This window comes from Diadema antillarum, unplaced genomic scaffold (genome assembly GCF_040938485.1).
Source record: "Diadema antillarum isolate AM-2024a unplaced genomic scaffold, OU_Dant_1.0 seq00001416_RagTag, whole genome shotgun sequence".
In the NCBI taxonomy this organism is placed as follows: Eukaryota; Metazoa; Echinodermata; class Echinoidea; order Diadematoida; family Diadematidae; genus Diadema; species Diadema antillarum.
The window spans coordinates 679917-702985 of NW_027272168.1; the positions used below are offsets into that span (position 1 = coordinate 679917).

The 23069-nt window shown below is 40.6% G+C and overlaps 2 protein-coding genes across 2 annotated transcripts; one reads left to right on the plus strand and one right to left on the minus strand.

Moving 5' to 3' along the window:
* Positions 1-7045: 7045 nt before the first annotated feature.
* LOC139709239 (uncharacterized) lies at positions 7046-9102 on the minus strand. The gene has a single exon (XM_071621193.1). The coding sequence runs from the start codon at positions 8810-8812 to the stop codon at positions 7058-7060; it is 1755 nt and encodes a 584-aa protein (XP_071477294.1). The 5' UTR covers positions 8813-9102; the 3' UTR covers positions 7046-7057.
* Positions 9103-17157: 8055 nt separating this feature from the next.
* LOC139709240 (kelch domain-containing protein 8B-like) lies at positions 17158-22868 on the plus strand. Its single transcript, XM_071621194.1, has 6 exons — positions 17158-17292; positions 17996-18392; positions 18808-18972; positions 20333-20536; positions 21497-21589; positions 22346-22868. Exons 2-6 carry the CDS (start codon positions 18002-18004, stop codon positions 22630-22632), a joined length of 1140 nt encoding a protein of 379 aa, XP_071477295.1. The 5' UTR covers positions 17158-17292; positions 17996-18001; the 3' UTR covers positions 22633-22868.
* The last annotated feature ends 201 nt before the right edge of the window (positions 22869-23069 follow it).

The following is a 23069-nucleotide window of genomic DNA, read 5'->3' on the forward strand; positions in this document are numbered from 1 at the left end:
ATGGTTTAATTTCTGATAGATTTTTTTTTTAATTGAATGTTCAAAGTTGATAGAGATATAATTCCAGTTCATTGTTTAGAATCCATGTTTAAGTCACTTTGGTTGCACTGTTGAATAATCATGAATTTAAGTTTTTTATCTTATGCTTGTGTGCTGCTTCATTTGATATGTTGGTCAATCACGAGGCTGTTTCATACCATTTTGTGGACTGTTTGGTGCAATGGTTTCTATGCTGCACAAAGAACCAACAGTTTATACATGTATTCCCTCAGGAACATTCCTTGCTAATCTACTCCATATATCATATTGGTGAATGGGAGAGGAGGTCATGAATTTGCCACAGCATTGCATTTTAATGACATTTTTGCCATAAAACAACATCAAATTATGTGAAGCATATCTATTTTCATTGTCTTAAATTTTGCTTTCAGAAAGGGATTGAATCCAACATCTATGTGGCATTCTGCATTGTACACATAGAATGTGCTGTAAAAGTGGATATTTTCGTGTGAGTTAATTCAACTATGTATGACATGAGCTATATGTATGTTAACGAATGATTGCCAATTGTTTTCCCATCTGAAGCATCAAATCTTATGTAAGTGTGATTTTACAATGATAAAGCAGTAATAGAGTACATTTAAATGTGGAGCTTTATACAAAAGCCTCCAATTGAGGTACAAAAGATACATAAGTCAACCTCGCCTAAGTTGACCTCGTACAAGTCGAAAACTTGGCCAAGTCGGAAGCTCCAGAAAAGTCCCAATTTTCTCTTATTTCTTTAGAATAATCTTTCGCAAGTCTAAGTTTTACAAATCAAATTTCGCCTATATGGGAGATAATTTCTAGTCCAGATTTGTGTAAATACAGTCAACCTCGCACAAGTCGAAAACTTGGCCAAGTCGAAGCTCCAGAAAGTCCCAATTTTCTCTTATTTCTTTAGAATAATCTTTCACAAGTCAAAGTTTTACAAGTCGAATTTCGCCTATATGGGAGATAATTTCTAGTCCAGATTTGTGTAAATACATGTAGATACAACATAGACTAAGATTTACGTAACCTTTAAAGTATGATAATTTTTTATGATACAGTACAATGAACATGTAGATAAATTAGAATGTAGACATGATACAATGTTAATGCTATACAGCATTTAAACAAAAATCAGAATTACCACAAAATAACTTAAAATGAAAAGAAGTTGATTTTGGATAATAGTCACAAAATCTTGAAGTTAATTTGATTAACAATGGGAAGCCGATGAAAAGAATTCAGAGTAAGAGTGTGGGTAATGTGTTCATATTTCCTGGATTTGGTAACAAGTCAGGCTGTTGTGTTTTTTGTTTTGTTTTTGTTGTTGTTGGTTTTTTTTTTACATGTTGGAAGAAAACATGTAGAGTTAGACAAGTCAGAATATGGACTTACAATTATCTAAACATGAAGTTATAAAAACATGAACTAGTTGCTCAGTAGATTGCCGTATGTATTTCATTGATTTTAGAAATGCCAAAAGCAGCTGCCTTACAGGTATTCTTGATTTTTGTTGTTGCATGTTCAGCTTTTTGTCAATTCAGATTATTATGTACCAAATTTGATAATACCTGTTCATTCTTGCTCCTGCCAGTGTTATCATTTTGAAGCAAAGAATTATCCAGTTGTATTTTTCCCAATCATTAATCAGTATGCTCCCTTATAATAATCTTTGTTGCACTTGTTCATATGTCTGAATAGTTATGAATGCATTATGGGTGCTCTTCTAATTGTCATTACGTAATTCTGTTACAAAATGAGATATGATCTGTTATTTTGAAAAGCAAGGCAAGAAGAAATTACTTATAATCTCAACCAAGTTTGGCTCAGAGGCTTTTTGTGGGTGGTGAGATGGTGTGATTTTTTAGAGGTTGTTTCTATACATTTTGTTTTCTTATCAGATGGCATGTATGTATGTGTGTGTGTGTTTATATGTGATTATATGCATAATTATGAAGAGAGAGACAGACAAACAAACAGACAGAGCAAATTATGGTGGGGGTTGAATCAACAGCAACTTGAGAAATCGGTATAGCTCCCTCTACCGCAAAGTTTATATGGCCCATATTTTGATTTCTACAATTGTAGCTATTCATCATTTTGATAAAGTCTCGTTTACAGTGTCATCAGTAGATTTTCATTATATCTTCATACACTACTTTAGGTGGTGTACTCTGAACACTGCTAATATTGTTATGAGTAGGTAGTATGCAAGCACGGGGAATTGTTGTTGGGGAATTTTCTGTTGAGATTGGCGTGTCTTTGAGAATTGAGCAGAGAAAAGTAGACGAGTCGGTCTGGTATGAAAATCGCGCAACCAGGGAGGTGTTAAAAGAGTTCTCTTCCCATCTCCCTGCTGCAACCTATGACACCATTTTCCCAATCCCCTCCTTCCTCCTCCCCGCCACCACCATTTTGCAAGTTCATTGTAGCGTGTATTACACAATGTCACAATAAACCCTCGTGGTGCTTTATGAATGACAATGATAGAGTGCCAATGACCGGAATATTTCCGGAGGAAAAAAAAAATATGGACAAGCATTTATTACTTTTCAGAATAATCATTACAACGACGTGAAAAAGATATACTGGCAAATCTTCAGCCCATAATCAGTTAAGGATTATCAGAGAAGATTGAAAAGAAGGAAGAGTAGAATCAAAGATGGGTGTACAAGAGGACGAGAAGCAATAGATCAAAAGAAAGTGGCTTTTATTTTATAAACGGATTTCCTTTCAGAAAGTGTGTGTGTGTGTGTGGGGGGGGGGGGTGTCATAACTCTACATCTGAAGACTTACTCAAAGTGGAGATGAAAGGTGTCGGGGAGATAAGTACGTAAATGTAATACAGTGCCTTACGGGGGTCCCAGGGCACACAAATATCTCTCCATGCTGGTATGCTGTCGTTATTTCATTTTCGAAGGTGGTGGAATACATCGCAAGAGACCTTCCAAGTGTGTTGGCAAGTTACAAAAACTCTCCAGACATTAATATTAGAAATCAATAAGCTCGATCTCTTTCTGCCTCCGGTTGGCTTGTCACAAAATTGAACATTTCCAGTTTGCAAGAGACACAATTAGCACAAATTTCGTCAAGGATCGGTAAATAAAATGTACATTAAAAGACACCGACAATATAAACCTGTTACACTCGTAACAAGTAACGATAATTAGCTCTACTGCGACGGGAAATATCAAGAGAGTGATGGAGTGTCGTAGCTTATCCTGATGGACTTACGGAAAGTGGTTTTCATTGTCGCCCTTATGTGAGTTTTTCCTTAAAATGGGTACCGGTATCTGTCGTGAACAAAAGGTTTTACCCGTGGGAGGGATGACTGCATGCAGTTCTCGTGTTTGCATTTCCCCTGGAGTCCGCGTTAATTGAATGCCAGCGGTCTGGAGCTACCCCTATTGCAAAATTTATCCCTTTTTCTTTTCATCTTCTTTTCTACATTACGTACACACTCGACTCTCTCCCTAACCTGCTCTCGCTCACTCGCTCCCTGTGTGTTCCTGAGCCTTTCACATAATGAAATGGAAGAAGAGAGAAAAAGATGTCTGTACGAAGTTGTTCTGCACTCAGAATGACCCACTCCCGACATACAAATTGCAAACAATATGCCGAATTTCTTATTTTGATTACATTAACTGCATATAAATGCACATACAAACATATCAATTAGATATATAGCGTTGATAGGTAGATTGTCAAGAGAAAAACAGATAATGCATATTTGCCAATAAGGTATTTTCGGGGGCCTTTCCCCTTCCTCAAGTTTTTTTTTAAAATCAACACACAAACACAAACACACACACACACACACACACACACATACACACACACACACACACACCAACACACATATGGACAGAGAATATGGGTGGTATGCACGTCTCTCTTTTCTCTCTCTCTCTCTCTTTGTTTTTGTTTGTTTGTTTTTGTTTTTTGCACAGGATAATGTTTTCAGTATGCTAGTTTTCACGGATGAAGATAAGCAAATAAGGAAATTCAAAGATAAATGCTATCTGAGCGTGCGTATATCTCGCGATCAACCGGAACCCCGGATTTTATTCAGTTTTACAACACTTTCACATTCTGTTTGAGACACCAAGTGCTGCACCCGTGCAGGAATAATAATAGTTGTAACAAGATACATTTAAAGTGCTCGTGTGGTCACATACCTTTACATCACTTCACTAAAAACATGCAATGTTCGTAGAATCTATAAATGTGTTTCATAAAGAACACATCATTAAAAAAAAAATGAAACAATCACTGATACGATTTTCACTTCCGCTTGAGCAGAGGATTTCGTTATATCACCTACATAAACGACCAACCCAACTTTGTAAATGTTGACGAATATACTAGTATATCAAAGGCATAAACCCTGTATATTCATTTTCATTTCTACCTTTAATGCGTTCCTGTTTTATCTGAGCAAACTATTTCATCAATTCACCTTTGTTTTTCTGCCCAAGTTTGCTACTTCGTGTCACTGTTATACCCTGTCCATAAAGATTATGATCACAAAGCCTGCACAAGGCCGAGATGCATGAATTATAATCAAATACATCTACACCCAAAATTAGTTTCGCAGTGATAAGATAGACACCGACCTGCAGTGGTTCCATCGATATGTAATGAAATAAAACGAAAAAAAATAAAAATCCACAATCATTTCAAAGCATTTCACTTATGAAATCCCGATATTATGTTGTATTCAGGTAATGCACACACAAAAAAGAAAAAAAAAAACAGTTGTGGAATGTCTTTTCAACACTGTATGCCAACTACAAAAAAAAAGGAATATGATAACTTCAACGTTTCGTATAACCATTACTAATGTCAACAGTAATCCACAGAAGAAAGTGGTGTCATTCCATCACTCGAATGATATTGGTATCATATAGGATTTAATAGAAACTGCAAATTGACGCATGAAAATTCCTACACACACACACATGCTTTACATGTTGTGCTTATATAGTATCAATTTTTACTTTTTACTCTTACTCCTATTATTGCACAAAAAACGGCTGGACCCATCGCAATCATATCAAAGATTCATCATCCTCATAGCTTACAAAGGAATTGACTAACAGTGACAACCAAGCAATTTTAACCCTTATTTGTGCCGAGTAATCAAATGTGTACAAATTTCACACAAAAACATAAACACGTAGACAGTAAATTGCTGCGGTATACAGAGGGTTATAAGAACATCATCATGTCCTCACAGCCATTGCTGTTACCCTTATTACCTGACATGGAAAGTGAATGTATGTTTATGTATAATGGAGATAATTATGAAGTCCCGGCGAGAGATGAATATGGTCAACAATCACAGTGGGAAACACACGATGGAGATCTAGTTTGATTGTAACCCTGTAAACTCTGAAATACTGTTGGCATCATGCGCACCACGTTAGTTAGGAAAGAGAGTCTGAACTATTTTTACTTTTTAATTTTGCAAAGGTATGATTAAACCTCAGTCGAATAAAGTCACCGACTGCAGTGAACTTTTTTTTTCTCTGTTTGATTAAACTAGCCATGGAATAACAAATCCTATGAAACCTTGTTAAGGAATAAATCTCCATAAGTCAATATTATTGACTTTGATAATTTTTTAGGACAAAATGTTGTAGATACCAAAGATTTACTCGTCATAAAACGAAAAAACAAAAACAAAACATGTGCGTGCATTACAGTTGTTATTTGTTTTTCTGTCTAACAGTTGGCTCCCGATGAACGGATGTTCTTATTGAAACCATGTCCTGCACATGACTTCTATAGCGAGAAGCCTTCCTTTTCTGTTGTTTTTTTTATGAGGATGTAAAGTGAATAATTTTATTGAAACGATGATTCGTTATCGCAAGAGCGAAATAATAGGGAGATATCCTTGCGGCTATACTGACTTGGCCCAATGTATTAATGTTCAGCCTGCAATGCTCCTCACAACAACACATTTAAGTCTGAAGTTGGAGCTGCCGTACTGATACACTATCAATTAGCTATCAAACGTTCCTTGCTTCTTCGAATGGTAAATTTGATGCCAACAATTTGCACGAGGGATACAGTAAACTCTGGTGGCAGTACGAAAATTCTTCACAGGTCCTTTTCCACACAGATGAGCAGAATCGTTAGGAATGGTGCTGGTACGATTTGAACAATATCATCAAGGGTCAGAATTAGATTGTACAATACATCGACGACAATATTATGTATATTAATAAACAGAGTGTAGACATATTTTCATTACAGGCAAGAAACGTTGTTCTTAACATTCTTCTTATCGCTGTTTTCATAGAACGTTGTAAAACTGGCAACTTTGTTCTAATTGGCAGTAACAAGAATGAGGGAATGGAATGCTATCACAGCTTTTTCAACGTCCTTTAAAAGAAACTACATACCATGTATGATTTGAACATGATGTTGAAAGGCCATCGCCACAAATTTGGGGATTATAATGAGCTGAGACAATGCATCTGCAGCAACCTGTGTTTGTTTGTGTTTTAGGCATGATAGACTTGGATGTTAAAAGTCCTTTACTATTTTGATATTTTGGCGGAACTTCCTTATCTCGACTTGTGACTTATTTTGGTTCTTATGAAATTCATGTTTACTGTATGAATTGCAAGCGAAATACAAGCCGATGAATATCTACAAGAATGGCAAGTTCCAGTGTATGGTAGACCATGTCGTTATCAGAGAACTATAGCACCTTCGTTTAGCAAAGGATACGGAAAGACCACTAGTGGATAATTTCAACAGTCACCTGCTGCAATAAATAGTATACGTACGTTGTATAAAAAGCTGAGAAACAGTAGTGAAACAAAAAAGATCACTGTGGGTTTTTCCGTTTTTACTTCATAACATATACGTATGAATTAACATTTCATATATTGCTGAATCAAGAAAAATTCTAGTGCGAGAGGTAAATAAACTTTTTTGTTGATCTCAATAGACATAATCTGTTCCTTTTACGTATAATACAAAACAGGTCGATTGGTTAACATCAGTAACACAGTTAGTTCAATTTCCAGAGAGTGAATAAGGGGGATGAATGGGCAATCTTATGGCGCATTTTCAGAGGATTCAATATCTTCCAGTTGGGCGTTGGGACTCCGTAATTCGTATTGAAATCGGGCGGTATGCTGGCTGCCATCTTCTGTCTCATGATTTTAAACGTGTTCTTGATGTTCTCCTCCTTGTCCTTGAGCATTCGATCGCGATTCGAGCCTTTGATGGGCCGACGAACCGACAACATGACGTCGAGGTCGGTGTAGTCCGGCTTCTCGGCGACCTCCTCACGCTCTATGACCACGTCGGCGAGGATTTCGGACGGCGTAGGGCTCGGCGGGGAGACTGGTAGGCGACGCGCTTGGCTCCACTCCCTATCCTCGGCTGTCTGGAACATGGGCGAGATAATCGGCTGTCCCGTCGCACGGGAATGTGTTGCGCTCGCGACGCGGTAATACTCGTCGAAAGTCGACTGGGGGTCTTCGATCATGGTACTCTGTCTTCGAAGGTGATGTGGGCGGTGGAATATGCAGTCCGCGATTTGGCAAGATGCACCAGTGCAGGCATCCCGAGTAGATGCCCTCTGGAGTTCGTCGTTACGATCGGCATTCTCGGTTGGCAGGACAATCTTCGGCTGATCAACAGTGACCTCTTGAGCGAGATTCGTTGGTCGCCGCTTCAGTTTGAGTCTAGAACGTTTGAAGTTCAGTGGAATGTCATCCTCTTTGTCGCTTGTCACGTTGATGACGGGCACCTTCGAATGGGAGTCTGAGCCTACGCTTGATTTCGAGGCGACACTCACAGAGTCGTTGGCAACCTGCCCTTCTCTCTGTCTCTCGCGTCGATCGCCGTTTTCAGACGTCCTCGAAACTTTTCGCGACCTGGACCGCGAAGACGGCATGCTATCCACACCCTGTGGTGTCGCGATCTTTACAGATTTCGACCGATGTGTCTTCGACGATTTCCGCACGCTTTGTGATGAGAATTTGCCCGATGTCATGAAAATTGCTCGCCCCGGCGTGATGGTGTCTGCTCGCGTCACATCGTCGTCGAAAACGTCGTCGGCAAAGGACATGAAGCTCCTATTCGTGCCGCTGTTGATGCGGCTGTCCGTTCCAGTTGCAACGGTGTAGTTGGATACCGAAATATCCTCGGGAAAAAGATCAGAGTCCCACGCTACACGCGCTGGGGGCTTTGGCGTCTTGGATGGGCTGGAGATCAGAGGCGAAAATAGTCGACGGTTTCCTTCGGAGTCAAATCTATAGTATGCGTTCAACAGTTTGTCTGCCTTGTTTTTCCCCAAGCGATCTATGCTACCTCTTTTCTGTCGGGCTCTGAATGCATACTCGTCGAACTCTTTGGACATCTTCGAGACCGTCTGCTTTTTCTTGACGCCGCGTCGCTGCCTCGCTCCGGCGTCGGCGCTTTTCGTTACTTCGCCGCCATCCTCTCCCTCGAAATCGGACAGATCATCGCCCGAGCCGGCGCAATTCTCCCGTTGCTCAGAATTCAGTCGCTTCAACAGCTTTTCCACTTCTGCCACTTCCTTGTCTATCTGCAGCAGTCTCCTGCTCTTGCTGTCTTCGAGCGATTTCAGGAACTTGAACAGTTGCCGCTCGTCGAGTTTTTTAGCTCGCACCGTGTGCTGGAGAGCGAGCTTCTGACTCGACACTCTGATGTCTGTCAGATGTTTGGCGTGTTTGCTGGCGGCATGCGACCCCCGGTCGTGGCTCACTATGGGTACTGGGTTTTCTACAGCCATTGTATCGATCCTTTGTGCTGCATCGCTGACCCGAAACCTCACCTAGGACTTTTCCTCTGCCTTAATCCGCGAATTGCCAAATTGTCTCTGTTCGTCTTTGACACGAAAACCTCTCACCGGATGAACCTTTTCTAGAGGGGTTCGGGAAGAAACAATCTTCTATTTACACCGCAGTCATCTATTGTGTCGGTGGCACCGTTAATGGAGGTATTGTGCGCCACAAATGAACCCTAGTTATCTGTTTGCTATTCAGTTCTACCAAGACTGAAAATTTACTGGTTGATGGAAGTTCCCAGCCTAAGGGGTTTGTAAAAATGATGTTTATGAAGTTTTCACCAAGCGTAGATCCCTCTTATTACAGTGACGTCTGTTTACAACTCATCAGGGAGAGCTCATGTTGTTCAGGGGCAGCTGCTGCGGTCCTTGCTTTCAAAGAATCTGTTTGTAACGGTCAACACTTTCCCACTACACCTTCACAAGTGATGACGTCAGTATTCGGCACTTTCTCGTAGTGTCATCCTCTTGAAGATGAGGTATAGAGCTGCTTTCCCTTATTGTCTCTTGAATGGCTTTGGTTAGCCTAGTTGATCCCCCCTCGTCGGGAATCTTGGTCCTTGTCGTTCAACACCTTGGAGTGGTTCTCTTTCCCCGGTAATCCTCTCAGCTCAACTGGACAAGGGTTGTTTGTCTCGATCTGTGTGAAATACAAAAGGAAAAGGGGAGATTTTGTATCAATACAGAAATCAAGGATCATGAGTGAGCATAATGGGCAAACACGAGTCAGTCGAATGGAGACCTGAACATTGTCTTGTAATCCGCTTCGATGAGATTGTAATGTGATTATCTTCACTTGAATATGCGATTGCGAGATTAATTGAAGCAAACATGAGGGGCCCATCATGGGATATCACACTTCGATACTTTGTGGCTGACGACACATCAATCATGTATACTGAGTATAGCATTTTCCAGTCTATGGGAGTGAGAGTCGTTAATAATTACGTTATTCTTTCTCTGTCGGATATGTTGGAAGAATGTCATCCCGAGTATAAATTGAAATGTCGCGTTTTTGTTGTTCTTTTGTTTCATGAGCCGGTGAAAACTTTCCTAAAACACCTTCTGGAAGTCCCAGAAAATGTCTGTCACATGATATAACATTGACCTATTTGAGAAAAATCAGACTACCTGTTAAAATGTTATGAATTTGTTTATTCCATATATTAACTGCCCTCTGATAGAGCAAGGCTATGAACATCTCATAATGTCACAAAGCACAATATGTTTGAAGAAAAAAAAACACACTACATAATATGAATTTCAGATTTTTTTTAAAAGGAAGTAAAAATTCCTGTGACCTTTATCTGTGATTATTGATCATTCTAAAATTATGTCCTTTTTTTAGCGGGAGCGGGGGGGGGGGGGGACTGCGTCAGTTTATATTCCGAAATGCGATGATTTTTTTAAATGTGAAATTCGTTTTATGAATTGTTAAGGTTCAGTCTGCGTATGTACAGCCCGCTTTGAGATGGGAACTCTGCAATAATGCGTGACGTCGCAGCAGTAGGACGATGTAAAGAAAACATTTAAGAAATTCGGGGTCTCAAGGTTTGCAAAAGTGGGAACAGTATGTGCGAATGAAACAATACAGTGGAACTCATACAATATCCTCTTTCAACCTTCTTATAATGCACGAGCACAATATTGTCTACATCAGCGATGAAAAGCGTGTGTCGAGTCAAGACGAACAACTCGAGTCGTCTTTAAAATATTATGTTCTTACATTATGCCCATATGAAAATACAAAAAAAAATAACGTTAAAACACATTTTATATAAAGAGCACCAACAATATATCGATAAACTGCATGTGGTGTGTACATTGAACAAGAACTTAATACGAACACAACGTACAGAGTGTGTAGACAATATGTACAAAACAAGAAAACACGCAGCAACGATCTCAATATCGGTTGCTGTATTGTAAATACTTATAAGTGATATTCCTTACAGCTCCCATCAAATACAGTAAGATAAAAAGGCCATTTTTTCCAGCAACTTCAAAAATAAGCATGCTAAGACTATTATGTCGATATATGATATAAGGCTAGCATTAAGATTGAAAGCTTTTGTATAGAACTTACGTCTCTTGCTAACTCCGTGATATACAATGCCATCAGGACACCACAGCAGCTGTAACCGTAGTTACAAATGATGCGCAGAAGGCATTACGCACAAAGAATCGTTTGATTATCAGTCAGTTCTACCCTCTGACTAATCATTACCACATTAACCGTTTGCTGCGTTCGATGTGATTGCTTTCTTTATGGTCTGTATTGATAACACGCGAACAAAATGTTCAAGTTGTGTTTGCTCTAGTTGTTGTTCCTCCTTGACGGGTAAAAAGGTGTGTTTGCAGACCGTGCTCTTTCTGATTACCACTCTATCATGCTTAGTTTGGAGGTTACTATCTTGACAGGCATCGAACATTACAGTCCTGGCTCTTGACAGGAACAGCTTCAAAGTCCAGATGTTCAGACGACAGGTGATAAGGCAACCTATGAAATCATCAATATTCTGACTACACCATTGGTCTATAGGCATATCGCACTGGATGAAAGGAAAATTTGACTTCTGAAGGATTTTGTGTCGTCAAACCAGCAGGGAAAAGAATCAACGACAGAAAGGAGATATTCGACATCTGTAGTCGCCAATCATATTTCATTTGAATATGACTGGAACCTTCCGAATATCTTTAAACCTGATAATCACGAACACGATTTCACGAGCAGAAACAATCCGAGCATCACCCAACATAGTCTTCTTCATACATATATAGCGCCAGATCTGTACCAACTGAATATTATATTATCATCATACATTTTGAGAGCATCTGTTCGGAATGAGTGGGTAAACCACAGCGCAGTTGACACACCAGAAACTCTCATAATTCTTCTCATCATCTGGTGAGCGTATTATAATGACGTATGAAGTACATGAGAAGAGGTTAAAAGCCAATATTGTATACAGGACACCTGCGTTAAATAGAGTGCTTTCAACAATCACGGCACATCATTATGCTTACGATATCTTATACACACTATTATTCCATATACTTACGATGGTGACTTTCTTGAAATTGAGTTTGTCGTGAAGTTTGGGTTGACATTTACTTGCACTTGCCCGGTTACCATCTCTCCCACGTTGCTCGTGAGGTTAACTCTAGGGTCAGGCTGCAAGGAGCTGAAAGCCAAGTGTACACAGCCTCTAGGTAAACGTGACCGCGCGGAGATTCCCAGACAAAGTCAAATCCTGTATAGCGAACAACAAAATACTTCAAATAACAGAGAGAGTTTTCATAATGGTCCTGAGGTTTCGGAGAACTCTAAGGGTGAGAATTCCTGCAAGCCTCCTCCAAGCAGAGCTTAGATGTCATCCTCTTAGAAAGTTGTCATCAAGTTCAGGACGTATCTCGACCCAGTGCAAATCTCTCTTATAACGGGCCTTCTTGTCTATACGCCTTGTCGCGTGCTTATAATCGTGCACACATCAGCTGCCTATCCTGAGAAGGGAAAGGTTAGCGTTAGTTGCTTTGACAACATTGATTTTCTCCGAAGACTTTCTACCGAGAGGGTTAGGGAGCGGGCGGGTCAATAATCCAGACAATGCACTTTGATAGTGTCGACCTGCACATAAAAACTTTGTTTGCCCTTTCACAGGTTGATTTGAAAATCTCACTCCTTCTTTCTCCTCACAACGTTCGACAATGCCCCCCCCCCCCCCCCCCCCCCCATCTGAGTCCCACGTGTCTGGTTTTCCCTTTCTTGTCGGCGGAAGCCAAGGAGCAAATCTTCCCTTTGAACGGTAAACACAAGACGTTAAAAATACTGCAGGATAAATATGGAGCTAAAGGGAGAAGGGAAAAACAGAGGAAGAAATTGATAAGTTGTGTGTGTTTTTTTAATCTACTTACCCATTCTGATCAACTACGAACAGAAACCCCACATTCAATAACATACGTTTGTGTTCATGTATGATTATAGTGTGGAAGAAGATATAACTTTCAATTTAAAAAAAAAAGAGAAAGAAAGGAGGAGAAGGAGGAGGAGGAGGACGACGACGACGAGATGATGATGGATTCAATGGTGATGGCGTGATACTGATGAAAAAGAAAAGGAGGATGAATTTATAAGCACAAGGAGATAAGGCAACAAGAACCCCTCAGGGAAAAAAAAAGGATGTAAAACCTTCATACTTACTGATTGCTCCCGATTGTTCTACGACTTCCGCACCTGGTTCTTGTTGCCCCATTTTTAAAATGCCATATTATGCTATTCGCAAGCCACTATCCCCAGCAGATCAACACATTTATGCCTGCAGAATGATGCAGCAACGTACGTATTAGATTATCACTGGCATTATATTTCAATTCAAGTATCATAATCAATTATTGCTTGCACTCTGAGAATACCATGATATAAGCAGAAAAGACTGGTATTGATATAGGGAACACTCTCTCGAATTCGTGTTCGGCGCTTGTAAAGTGAGAGAATATAAGATTACCGGTATAGGTAATTGAAGGTTGCTATAGGAACGTCGTATATTCGAGCCACCCTGCACAGCCGCGTTAATGACAATATCTATGTATTATTCATCGCTTGTCTTGTGGTACAAGCTGATGACCTTTCTACTGTACCTTCAAAAGCTGTGTGCACAGTGAGTGAAGTCTTCCCCCCTCCCTGAGTATTGTGAGTGCTTGGTACTTAAAGGGAGGTGGAAGGATTTATTGTTTCATGCATGTGTTTTGCGGTCTTGGCCATGGTGAGAGCAGCCACGAGAGAGTGTCCCAGGTGTGTGCAGTGCACAGTGCGTCTATAAATCCATGCATTGACGATGATGTGGAAACCGAGTCCTACTGCGCATGGAATAAATGAAAGCATTATTACGTAATAATACAGTGTGCGTGATAGCATATATTTTATCATCAAGTATAACAATATACAAATATGTGCTTTGCCTCAAGAGTTTCTGGTTAAAGCTATGGGCAGAGGTGACTAAAAAATAGTATCATTTTTTGGTGAGGAGCGCAGCCCCGAAGTGACTAGCAGGGTCATACTGTTTGAGGCACGGGGTCCATGATTTTAACCGTAAACTCTATATTAGGTATTATTTGCTTGACATCATAGATCACAAGATTTAATAAAAGAAGGGAAATTGAGGAGAAAAGTCATGTGGTGGATGCGATGTTGTGGAGGGATCACCATACGATGCCAATACGAAACAGGGCGCGATGTCGAATTGCTCTGTGACATTCACAACACAAAGTGACCAAGCAATGCGCAACGTCAAAATTGCTTTGTGATGTCACAATTGCTTTGTGACAGTTCTCAAATTGACCGAAGGAGCAGCGCGCAATGTCAGAATGGCTTTGTGATGTCACAATTGCTTTGTGACATAAAATTCAATATATTCAATTATTCATTTCACAATTATTCAATTATTTTATTTTTCCTCAATAAAGGAAATGCATAATACTGGGTAATACATTTTGATACGAGGCGATACATATTTCACAGAGTAAACAATGGAGTATTAAGCATGCCAAACACTTTGAAATAGTTGAAAATACAGTCATATGAATAGGCCTGTGTTTCTTAGAGAGAGCTCCTAATACCATTCTTGTGGCAGTTTTATCTATTCTTTATACCAGAAACAGGAAAACACGAAAGATCTATGATATATATGCATGGTATCCGACATGTGAAATCATATACAAATTAATATAATATTAGTTAGGTTATAATCCACATGTTATTTTCTCCATAAACCCATCTCACAGTCAATCATAATACTTGTATTTATAGGCCTGGACAATGTTGAAATTCACTATGATATTTCACAGTGATATTTTTTTTTCGGCATCCCCCCCCCCCCCCACAAAAAAAAAAAATCGTGTTCAATGAGATAATTGAAGTTTATTTTCACTTTGACATCAAACAGAAAGATTAATTATCACTCAAACTTGTCACTCTGTGATAGTTTAGAGCCCTGTTTTTCAACATGAAAATGAACTGAAATATAAGACTTCTGTTACCTATCACGCTCACTGACCTCACCAGGGGCGGATCCAGGAATTCTGTAAAGGGGGGGGGGGGGGGGGGGGGGGGCGTGACTAATATTTCTGGTGCCACTTCCGGGTTTCATTTCCATTTTTTCTTTTTATTTCTTTTGTTTTTACGAAAAATAAAGGGGGGGGCGTGCGCCGGTTGCGCCCCCCTCTGGATCCGCCACTGCTCACTGATCTCGCGGGAGAACACGAGTCCCCTCCATAGATCTGTATTTATGGTATAGATGTACATCATAGGCGCCGGAAGTGGGGGGGGGGGGGGCAGGGGGGCGGCCCCCCCCCCCAATCCAAAAAGTGGGGGGGGCAAAACGCATTTTTGCCCCCCCCCCCCAAAAAAATAATAATAATGATAATAATAAAAATAAATGAATAAATAAAGAAAATAAAATAAATATGTATATATATGAATAAAAGGGAAAAAGTATGGCTACAAACGGCAGCTTTTGGACTGTAAAATGTCAAAATTTTCAAGCTCGCTCGCTTCGCTCGCTCGCATCCAGCAGTTGAGCCCGGTGCGCATCCCCCTTAATTTCTAAAGCGAAAAACATAGCTACGACGGCAGTTGTTGGACTCTAGAATGTCAAAATTTTCAAGCTCACTCGCTTCGCTCGCTCGCATTGAATCGTTATGCCATTCTCCTAATGTTGCTGACAGTAATTGCCAGTAGTTGCGCCCGATGCCCCAACCCCTTAATTTCCAAAGCGAAAGATAAATATAGCTACAAACGGGAGTTTTTGGACTGTAAAATGTCAAAATTTTCAAGCTCGCTCGCTTCGCTCGCTCGTATTGAATCGTTATGCCACTCTCCTAATGTTGTTGCCAGTAATTGCCAGCAGTTGCGCCCGATGCCCCCCCCCCCCATTAATTTCCAAAGCGAAAGATATAGCTACAAACGGGAGTTTTGGGACTGTAACATGTCAAAATTTTCAAGCTCGCTCGCTTCGCTCGCTCGCATTGAATCGTTATGCAACTCTCCTAATGTTGCTGACAGTAATTGCCAGTAGTTGCGCCCGATGCCCCCACCCCTTAATTTCCAAAGCGAAAGATAAATATAGCTACAAACGGGAGTTTTGGGACTGTAACATGTCAAAATTCTCAAGCTCGCTCGCTTTGCTCGCTCGCATTGTATCCTTATGCCATTCTCCTAATGTTGCTGCCAGTAATTGCCAGCAGTTGCGCCCGATGCACCGCCCCATCAATTTCCAAAGTGAAAGATATAGCTACAAACCCCAGTTTTGGGACTGTAGAATGTCAACATTTTCAAGCTTGCTCGCTTCGCTCGCTCGTATTGAATCGTTATGCCATTCTCCTAATGTTGCTGCAAATAATTGCCAGCAGTTGCGCCCGATGCGCCCCCATTTATTTCCAAAGCGAAATATATAGCTACAATTAAAACTCCAGTTTTGGAACTGTAGAATATCAAATTTTCAAGCTCGCTCGCTTCGCTCGCTCGCATTTTATTGTTATGCCATTCACCTTATGTTGCTGACAGTATATAATTTGTCGATCGTTTCACACCGTCAGTCCATAATCCACGTAAGGAAAACTTACAATGTTCCTCAATGACTGCGTTGTTGAATGTATCACATTCCGTAATGTATTGTAGTCCCATTATTGCTCACGCACACACGCACAAGCATACATACCGTCAAAATTACTTGATGGTTCCCCCCATGTTTCGACCCACCGTACGCCACTTTACATATATATACATATATACATATATATATATATATATATATATATATATATATATAGATGTGTGTGCATGTGTGTGTGTGTGTGTGTGTGTATGTGTATATTGTGTAACATATGCATGGTCTAATCTTGAGCCCCCTCCAGTGTTTGCCCCCCCAATCCAAATCTGCTTCCGGCGCGCCTGGATGTAATAGTCATATCAATATCATATTCAAGTGTACGCTTTAAAAGTGTGTTTTTTATTTCATTTTTTTTCCTTCAATGTCTATTTCATTTTTTTCATCAATTCGTCTTTTATCTTATTCATCAATTCTTTGTTTTTGGCATAGCGCTGTATCGATCAGTACACGTTGCTCATCGCTGGCTTTTTGGACTGATGATCATCGCAGTTGTTCCCATAATTATCTGCTTGGTGTCGACTTGGGCGGGTCAGCATGTGTGGGACTCCCGAACCATCATGCTGGCAGCAACAGCGCGAGGGTAATCTATCTGCGCGCCTGAGCCTGAAGCATTCGGTACCCGGGCCCGCCGGAGCTAGCCGTGCACCACTACCACATTTTGTACGACGGGATACCAGCATTCATTCATAGTTAGGCGCGGTCAGTTGGTAGTCAGTCGTTGGTTGTACCGATCGAGAGGGAGCAACAACTGGAACCTCTGTAAGTAGTTTCTGCTTGCTCGTATCGATAACACATCTGTGAATTGTGCATGACAGTTATTCTCTTTTGGATATGACTGTCTAGCAAAACTCGTACTGTAACAATCAGCGCAGAAAGTCAAGAAAGTCACATTCCTGTTGCCTTGTAACGGATAGTAGTGACACCGAATTGGGTGTATGGGACTAACTGAAGTACACTGGTCACTGTATCTTTAAAGTGGTGGCTCTGTTCTGCTTCTGGTAATTCTGTCTCGCATACAAATCAGTGAAAGTTTATAAAATATGGATGAACGTGTATGTATACTCAGGTTTGAAACTGTACCAACTGAAAAAGTTTCTCGGATTCATTTTCAGTCGTAGATTCTAAAATTAATTTTTTATTATTTCAGATTTTATTTAATTTCTATTTTCTGTCTTGATTTCAACTCACAAATTCCATCAAAAAGAGTGCTCACTCATAATTAAAGATTAAGTATCTGAAAATAAATCACCTCATAGTCAATACTTTTGCTATGTTTTGAAGATCTCCCTTCAATTCCAATGGACTGATGAAGGTTTTTGTGATTGGATACTCTCGCATTACGCCTTTATAGATCTAGTGTTTGTCATGCATGCAACAACAAAAAAAGTAATAAATGTCCGTTTTTAGCTAGTCTTTAGTTATTGGTTTGTTCCACCCCCCCCCCCCCCCCCCCGATAAAAAGGGTAATATGGCAACTGCGGCAGTTGCAGGAGGAGATCACTTTGCGTGGGAGGTACTCCCACCCATGCCCACCAAGCGGGTGTATTCCACAGCTGTAGAATGCCAGGGGAAGTTATATGTCATCGGAGGGGTGAGCATGCACGGGAATCCTCTGGATGCGTTTGAAGTATACGACCCCGAGAAGAAGAAGTGGAACAACCGCCTGCCCAACCTGCCCAACAAGCGAGGTCAGCCAGCTGTAGCCGTGGTCGGCGACAAGATCGTTGTCCTCGGCGGTGTGGCAGGAGGCAACGAGGCCTCTGACGCCGTGGACGTGTTTGACACGTCTACCAAGAAATGGATCATGGGCATGAAGACTCTGGGGGAGCAGATTCAAAACATTGCAACTGTAGTCCATAGTAAGTTGACTCATTATCAACACAACAGCCTTGTTCCTAGCCCCAGGCTAAGGGAGAACAGAGAGGAGTCAAGATTCCTTGTTTAAAGTGATCGAGAGCAAATTCACATACAAATGTAGATTCTGTCTAGTCCCTTGCAGTGATAATGCTGATTTAAAGTTATGGATCTCCATACCAAGCTTATTCCTGAACATTTTACACTGCCCCAACTTTACACATCATTGAATATGATTGATTGGTATTGATGAAGATGAAACCATACACTAATGTGAGAATATGGGTCATTATATCGTAAAAATGATAATGTCATAACTCATTGCTGACACAGTTTTAATATGATGTCAAACTGTCACCATTTTAATGTGGACCATACAAGTTACTATCCCTTTGTCAACGCTTGTCTTATATTTACTAGATGGCAAAGTCATAACGATAGGGGGTATGAAGGCCAATACATCAGCGCTGCAGCAGTGCCGAGTCCTGAACATTGAGGAGAACGTGTGGCTAGAGCTGCCAGACATGCCAACAGCCCGCTATGGAGCAGCTGCCCATCTCAAGGGCAATCTCATCTACGTCCTTGGTAAGTTCCAGCCATCATGATGAAATGACTTGACATTTACAGATCATTGCACTCTGACATGTATGTGTCACTTGTTAGTAGTTTGGTTGGCAAGGAGGATTATTGCTGTGCTCATAAACTCACATGCTACGGTGATGATGGACATTCTGAGACAATGCTGAGAATGTTACCAATTGAGAACACATATCATGGTCACTGCCTTCATGCAACATGCACCATGTTTGGTGATTGTGCAATGTAGGCCTACCCACAAGTGAATTGCATGCATGCTTGTCTACAAGTTGAGAGTTGATCACAGCAGATTTTTCCATGTAACAGGACTATGTTAAGTTAAGTGTCATTAGTTAAGTGGTCAAGTATTTCTGTCAGTAACAAAGTGAAACAGCTTTTGCCAAGGAATGCAATGCAGCTTTGTTTTATGTATCTTAAGATATATGGCTAGGGGTTGATTTTTTTTTTCAAATACTAATTATTGAAATTATGAATTCTATTTCAAAATGATGTCTTGCAAGAAATCTGGATTTGACAAAAGAAGGAACAACATATGTGACACTGCACCTCAAAACAAACAAAAAGTCGCAAGACATGAATTTTTAGTTAAGACCATATTCTGAAAGAGCAGACTTTAAGCTTTAAAATGATGTATAACTCAAATCAAATGGACTCTCCTAACATACCTAAATATTGGAAAGAAAGCACAAACTCAGGAAAAGTGTGAAGTGAGAAAAGAGGCTCTGAAGTACAGTGTCTATTCAAGCGCTTAATCTTTACCGTACTGGCTGTGCAATGAATGGGACAAAAGACAGGAAGTAAACCACCAAAGTAACAACAATGAAGGGATTATTAGATTAAACTGAAATTAAGCATGCCTCATTAACACATTCTGTCCATAATTAATGCCAACTTTCAAAGCAGTAGCCCTATCCTTTCAAAAGTTATTAGAGTTGAAAGTGAAGAGTGTGGACAAGGTCTTCCAGAAATGAAAAAGGGATTCTAAAGACACACCTAATCACACTATTCTACCAAAAATGTTCGAGATAAACTGCTAAAAAAAAACACACTTTCCTGCCCGTTTTATGATACCAAATTTTAGCATAATGTAAAAGAAGACCCGCTCTTTCAGAAAATATGAAAAAGTCAAGTTTGGCTAGGTTGACCCATTTCACTTATTTTCAGTCCTCACGCAAAATCAGTGTGTGCGACTTTATGTTCGTTTTGAGGTGCACGGTCACATATTGCAGCCAGAGGAGGGCACCAGCAAATGTGCTCTAGTGATGAAATAATCTGTTAACCCACCTGAAAAAGGATGGATGTTATACCAATCTGAGTTGCGCTGCACCCCTATTTTTTTATGACACAGGTGGTAGGAATGGCAAGTACCCAATTCAGGCCCTGGAGGTGCTGGACCTCAAGCAGTCCAAATGGACCAAGCTCAAGCCCATCACCAAGCCCCGCGTCTTCTGCTCCTACATCATGACGGATGACAAGTTCTACTGCATCGGGGGGCTCCAGGCGGACGGGAAGGACTTCCACGACAACACGGAAGAGTACGATGTCGAAAATGGTAAAGCGCCAGTTATGTTCATGCTGAATGCTCATCTGCTGAAATGGTTGCCAGATTTTTGTGTGGTTTATTTGCTTGTGTTCTTACAGGATAGTTAGATAGTCACACAGGAGATAATTATCTCAATCTTGTTTGAATTTAAACTTTTGAACATTAGATGCATGGGGGCTTAAAGGGTTAAGCAGTAATCCCATTCATATCACAAGTCTCAAAGATGTTCTGAAAATGCTTGCCAGTATGAGACAAGAATGTCAATATTGCTTTGTGTTTGTCAAATGTACTATATTGTATTTAGCCAGTTTAGATATGTATTCCTGTATCCACTGCTATATGTTTGGTATACAGTTGCTCATTACTGGTTGATAAAGCAACCATCCCAAAACATGCAAACATAATGAGTCCTGAACAGTGTTTTTATCTGTCATGATTACCATACATGTTACTAAAAGGGACCTCCAGGCTAGGGTAGACTTTCTTTTATCTGTTTTTGTTTTAGAAATACATGCCAATGAAATATCTGTAGCATGGTTATGATTTCTGTGAAGAAATAAGCAAGAAATCATTAATGGCATTTTCAGAATTTGTCAGGAATATAAATTCCGTTTACAAATTTTGTCTGGTTGTGCATCTTATTGATATGTGTGTGTTCAATGCTTCATGCTTCTAAATTGTCATGTGCACTGTATCAACACTGTTGAAGGAGCTTTCGCTTTGGGATGGAAATGCTACAGCAGCAACAACAAGTGAAACACGGTGAGCGAAAGAAAAAATACTGAAAGAAGGGTTATTTGAATGAGTATGATTACCTTCGAGTCACGTACCTTCAGTGACATAGGGAATTTGAGCAGCATCTGGTTCAGAGCATGGGCCACATGCACACTTGAATATCTTTCAAGTCTATTCCCATTTTAAGGGATCTTTTTTTCAAAACTTTTTTAATCTTGGGTTTTTCTCCACCAGATGAGTGGACAGATTTGGATCCCATGCCTCATGTTCGAGGAGACTTCTGTGCAGGAATCATTGGGGGAAAGATTGTGGTCGTTGGAGGAATGAGTAAGTGAAGCTGTTTCAGCCGTAGAATTTTTCAAACAGGCATGCATACTTTTAGAGTTTTTGAAAATGCATGTTTGTGTGTCATATTCATACACGGGCAGTTGTTAAAACAGAGTGCAGTGGAAAAGCAAGCTCCAGTCAGCTTTTCAGAAATATGTGTTTTGTATCTTTCATGTATAGCTCTCAATGTGTAGTTGTTCAAAATTCTGTTGTTGATATTGCTAGACATTCAAAACTCTTTGCTTCAAGAAATTATGATTTCCCATAAAATTCAAACATAGTTTCTGTAAGCAATGGGTTGTGTAAACAAGAAAAAAAAAAAAATGTTGTTGAACATAAGTGGTTGAAGAAGACATGTCCTGCAATCTGCCAGTGATAAAATGATGAATGATGATACCAGTGATAAAGATTGAGACATCTCCATCAGTCGTCCAGTACTGTAAAAGTGGATATTTTTGCGTGACTAATTTTTCGCGCTCGGCGGGGTTAGAAGAGTTTCGCGTGTTTTTAATTCCGCGGAATCCAGACATCAACTACTGGAACATATGGCAAGCAAAAATATTTGCGTGCTTTTATTTTCGTGCTAGTTTCTGGTTGCGCGAAGTGCGCAAAAATTTCCACTTTTACAGTATCAGGACAAGAAACCCATCAGGCTCCTTCCTGTGAAATACCAGACCTACCCCAGATCCGAATTCCAGCCATCACTGTATTCAAAAGCAACGGAGCGGTTTGACCATTTTGGGTTCTGTTTCGCAGGTCGCAAGGCCCTGCCCCTCACCGAGTCCGAGTGCCTGGAGGACAACAAGCTATGGAAGTCCGTCCCGGACTGCCCGACGTCCCGCGGGTCGGGCACCTCCACCGTCTTCCAGGGAAAGCTGGCGATCATCGGCGGCTTCACGCCAGAGGGCGTCTCCAATGCCGTGGAGTTCCTGAGCGTCGGGGCAGAGCCTGCTGCCGACAGTGGGACCAAGAGTGCTGCTGGCTCCGCAGCGGGAGCTGGGAAAGCATCAGCCAGGGGGAGAGGGAAGGGCAAAAGGAGATGATTGGTCTGCTCAACTAAATTTGAAGACAGAACAAAAGACTTGCATCTCTTACAACCCAACTGAATGGACTTGGGTTGATCAAAAAGAAATAGGGGAGTGTGATAGTCCCCCTCTATGAGAAAGCAGTGGTTGAAGGTTGCATCTCGTGCAAAGTTTCATAGTCATAAGAGTGCTGAAGAATGCCAATTTAGGCATTTGGAAAAAGTAGATGTCCGGAGTATGCAAATATTGACAGCATTGAGAGACAACGTTATGATCATGTGGAAGTTATCACTTTGGAAAAGTGTAATGTTATAAAACATAATACGGGGCATAATATGAAGTACACATGTGAGATGCAGTTTTGAATGAAGGAGATATACCAGGTACCCGGTACTAATGTCAAAAAAAGTCAGTGTCATAGCTCACAAATATCGATGTGCCATGAGAGAAGCAGT

Excerpts from the sequence above, each read along its gene's own strand:
- LOC139709240 (XM_071621194.1), top strand. The coding sequence starts at position 18,002 with ATGGCAACTGCGGCAGTTGCAGGAGGAGATCACTTTGCGTGGGAGGTA. Across the intron at positions 18,973-20,332 it reads CAATCTCATCTACGTCCTTG|GTGGTAGGAATGGCAAGTAC; the intron begins GTAAGTTCCAGC and ends TTTATGACACAG. Across the intron at positions 20,537-21,496 it reads AGAGTACGATGTCGAAAATG|ATGAGTGGACAGATTTGGAT; the intron begins GTAAAGCGCCAG and ends TTTCTCCACCAG.
- LOC139709239 (XM_071621193.1), bottom strand. The coding sequence starts at position 8,812 with ATGGCTGTAGAAAACCCAGTACCCATAGTGAGCCACGACCGGGGGTCG.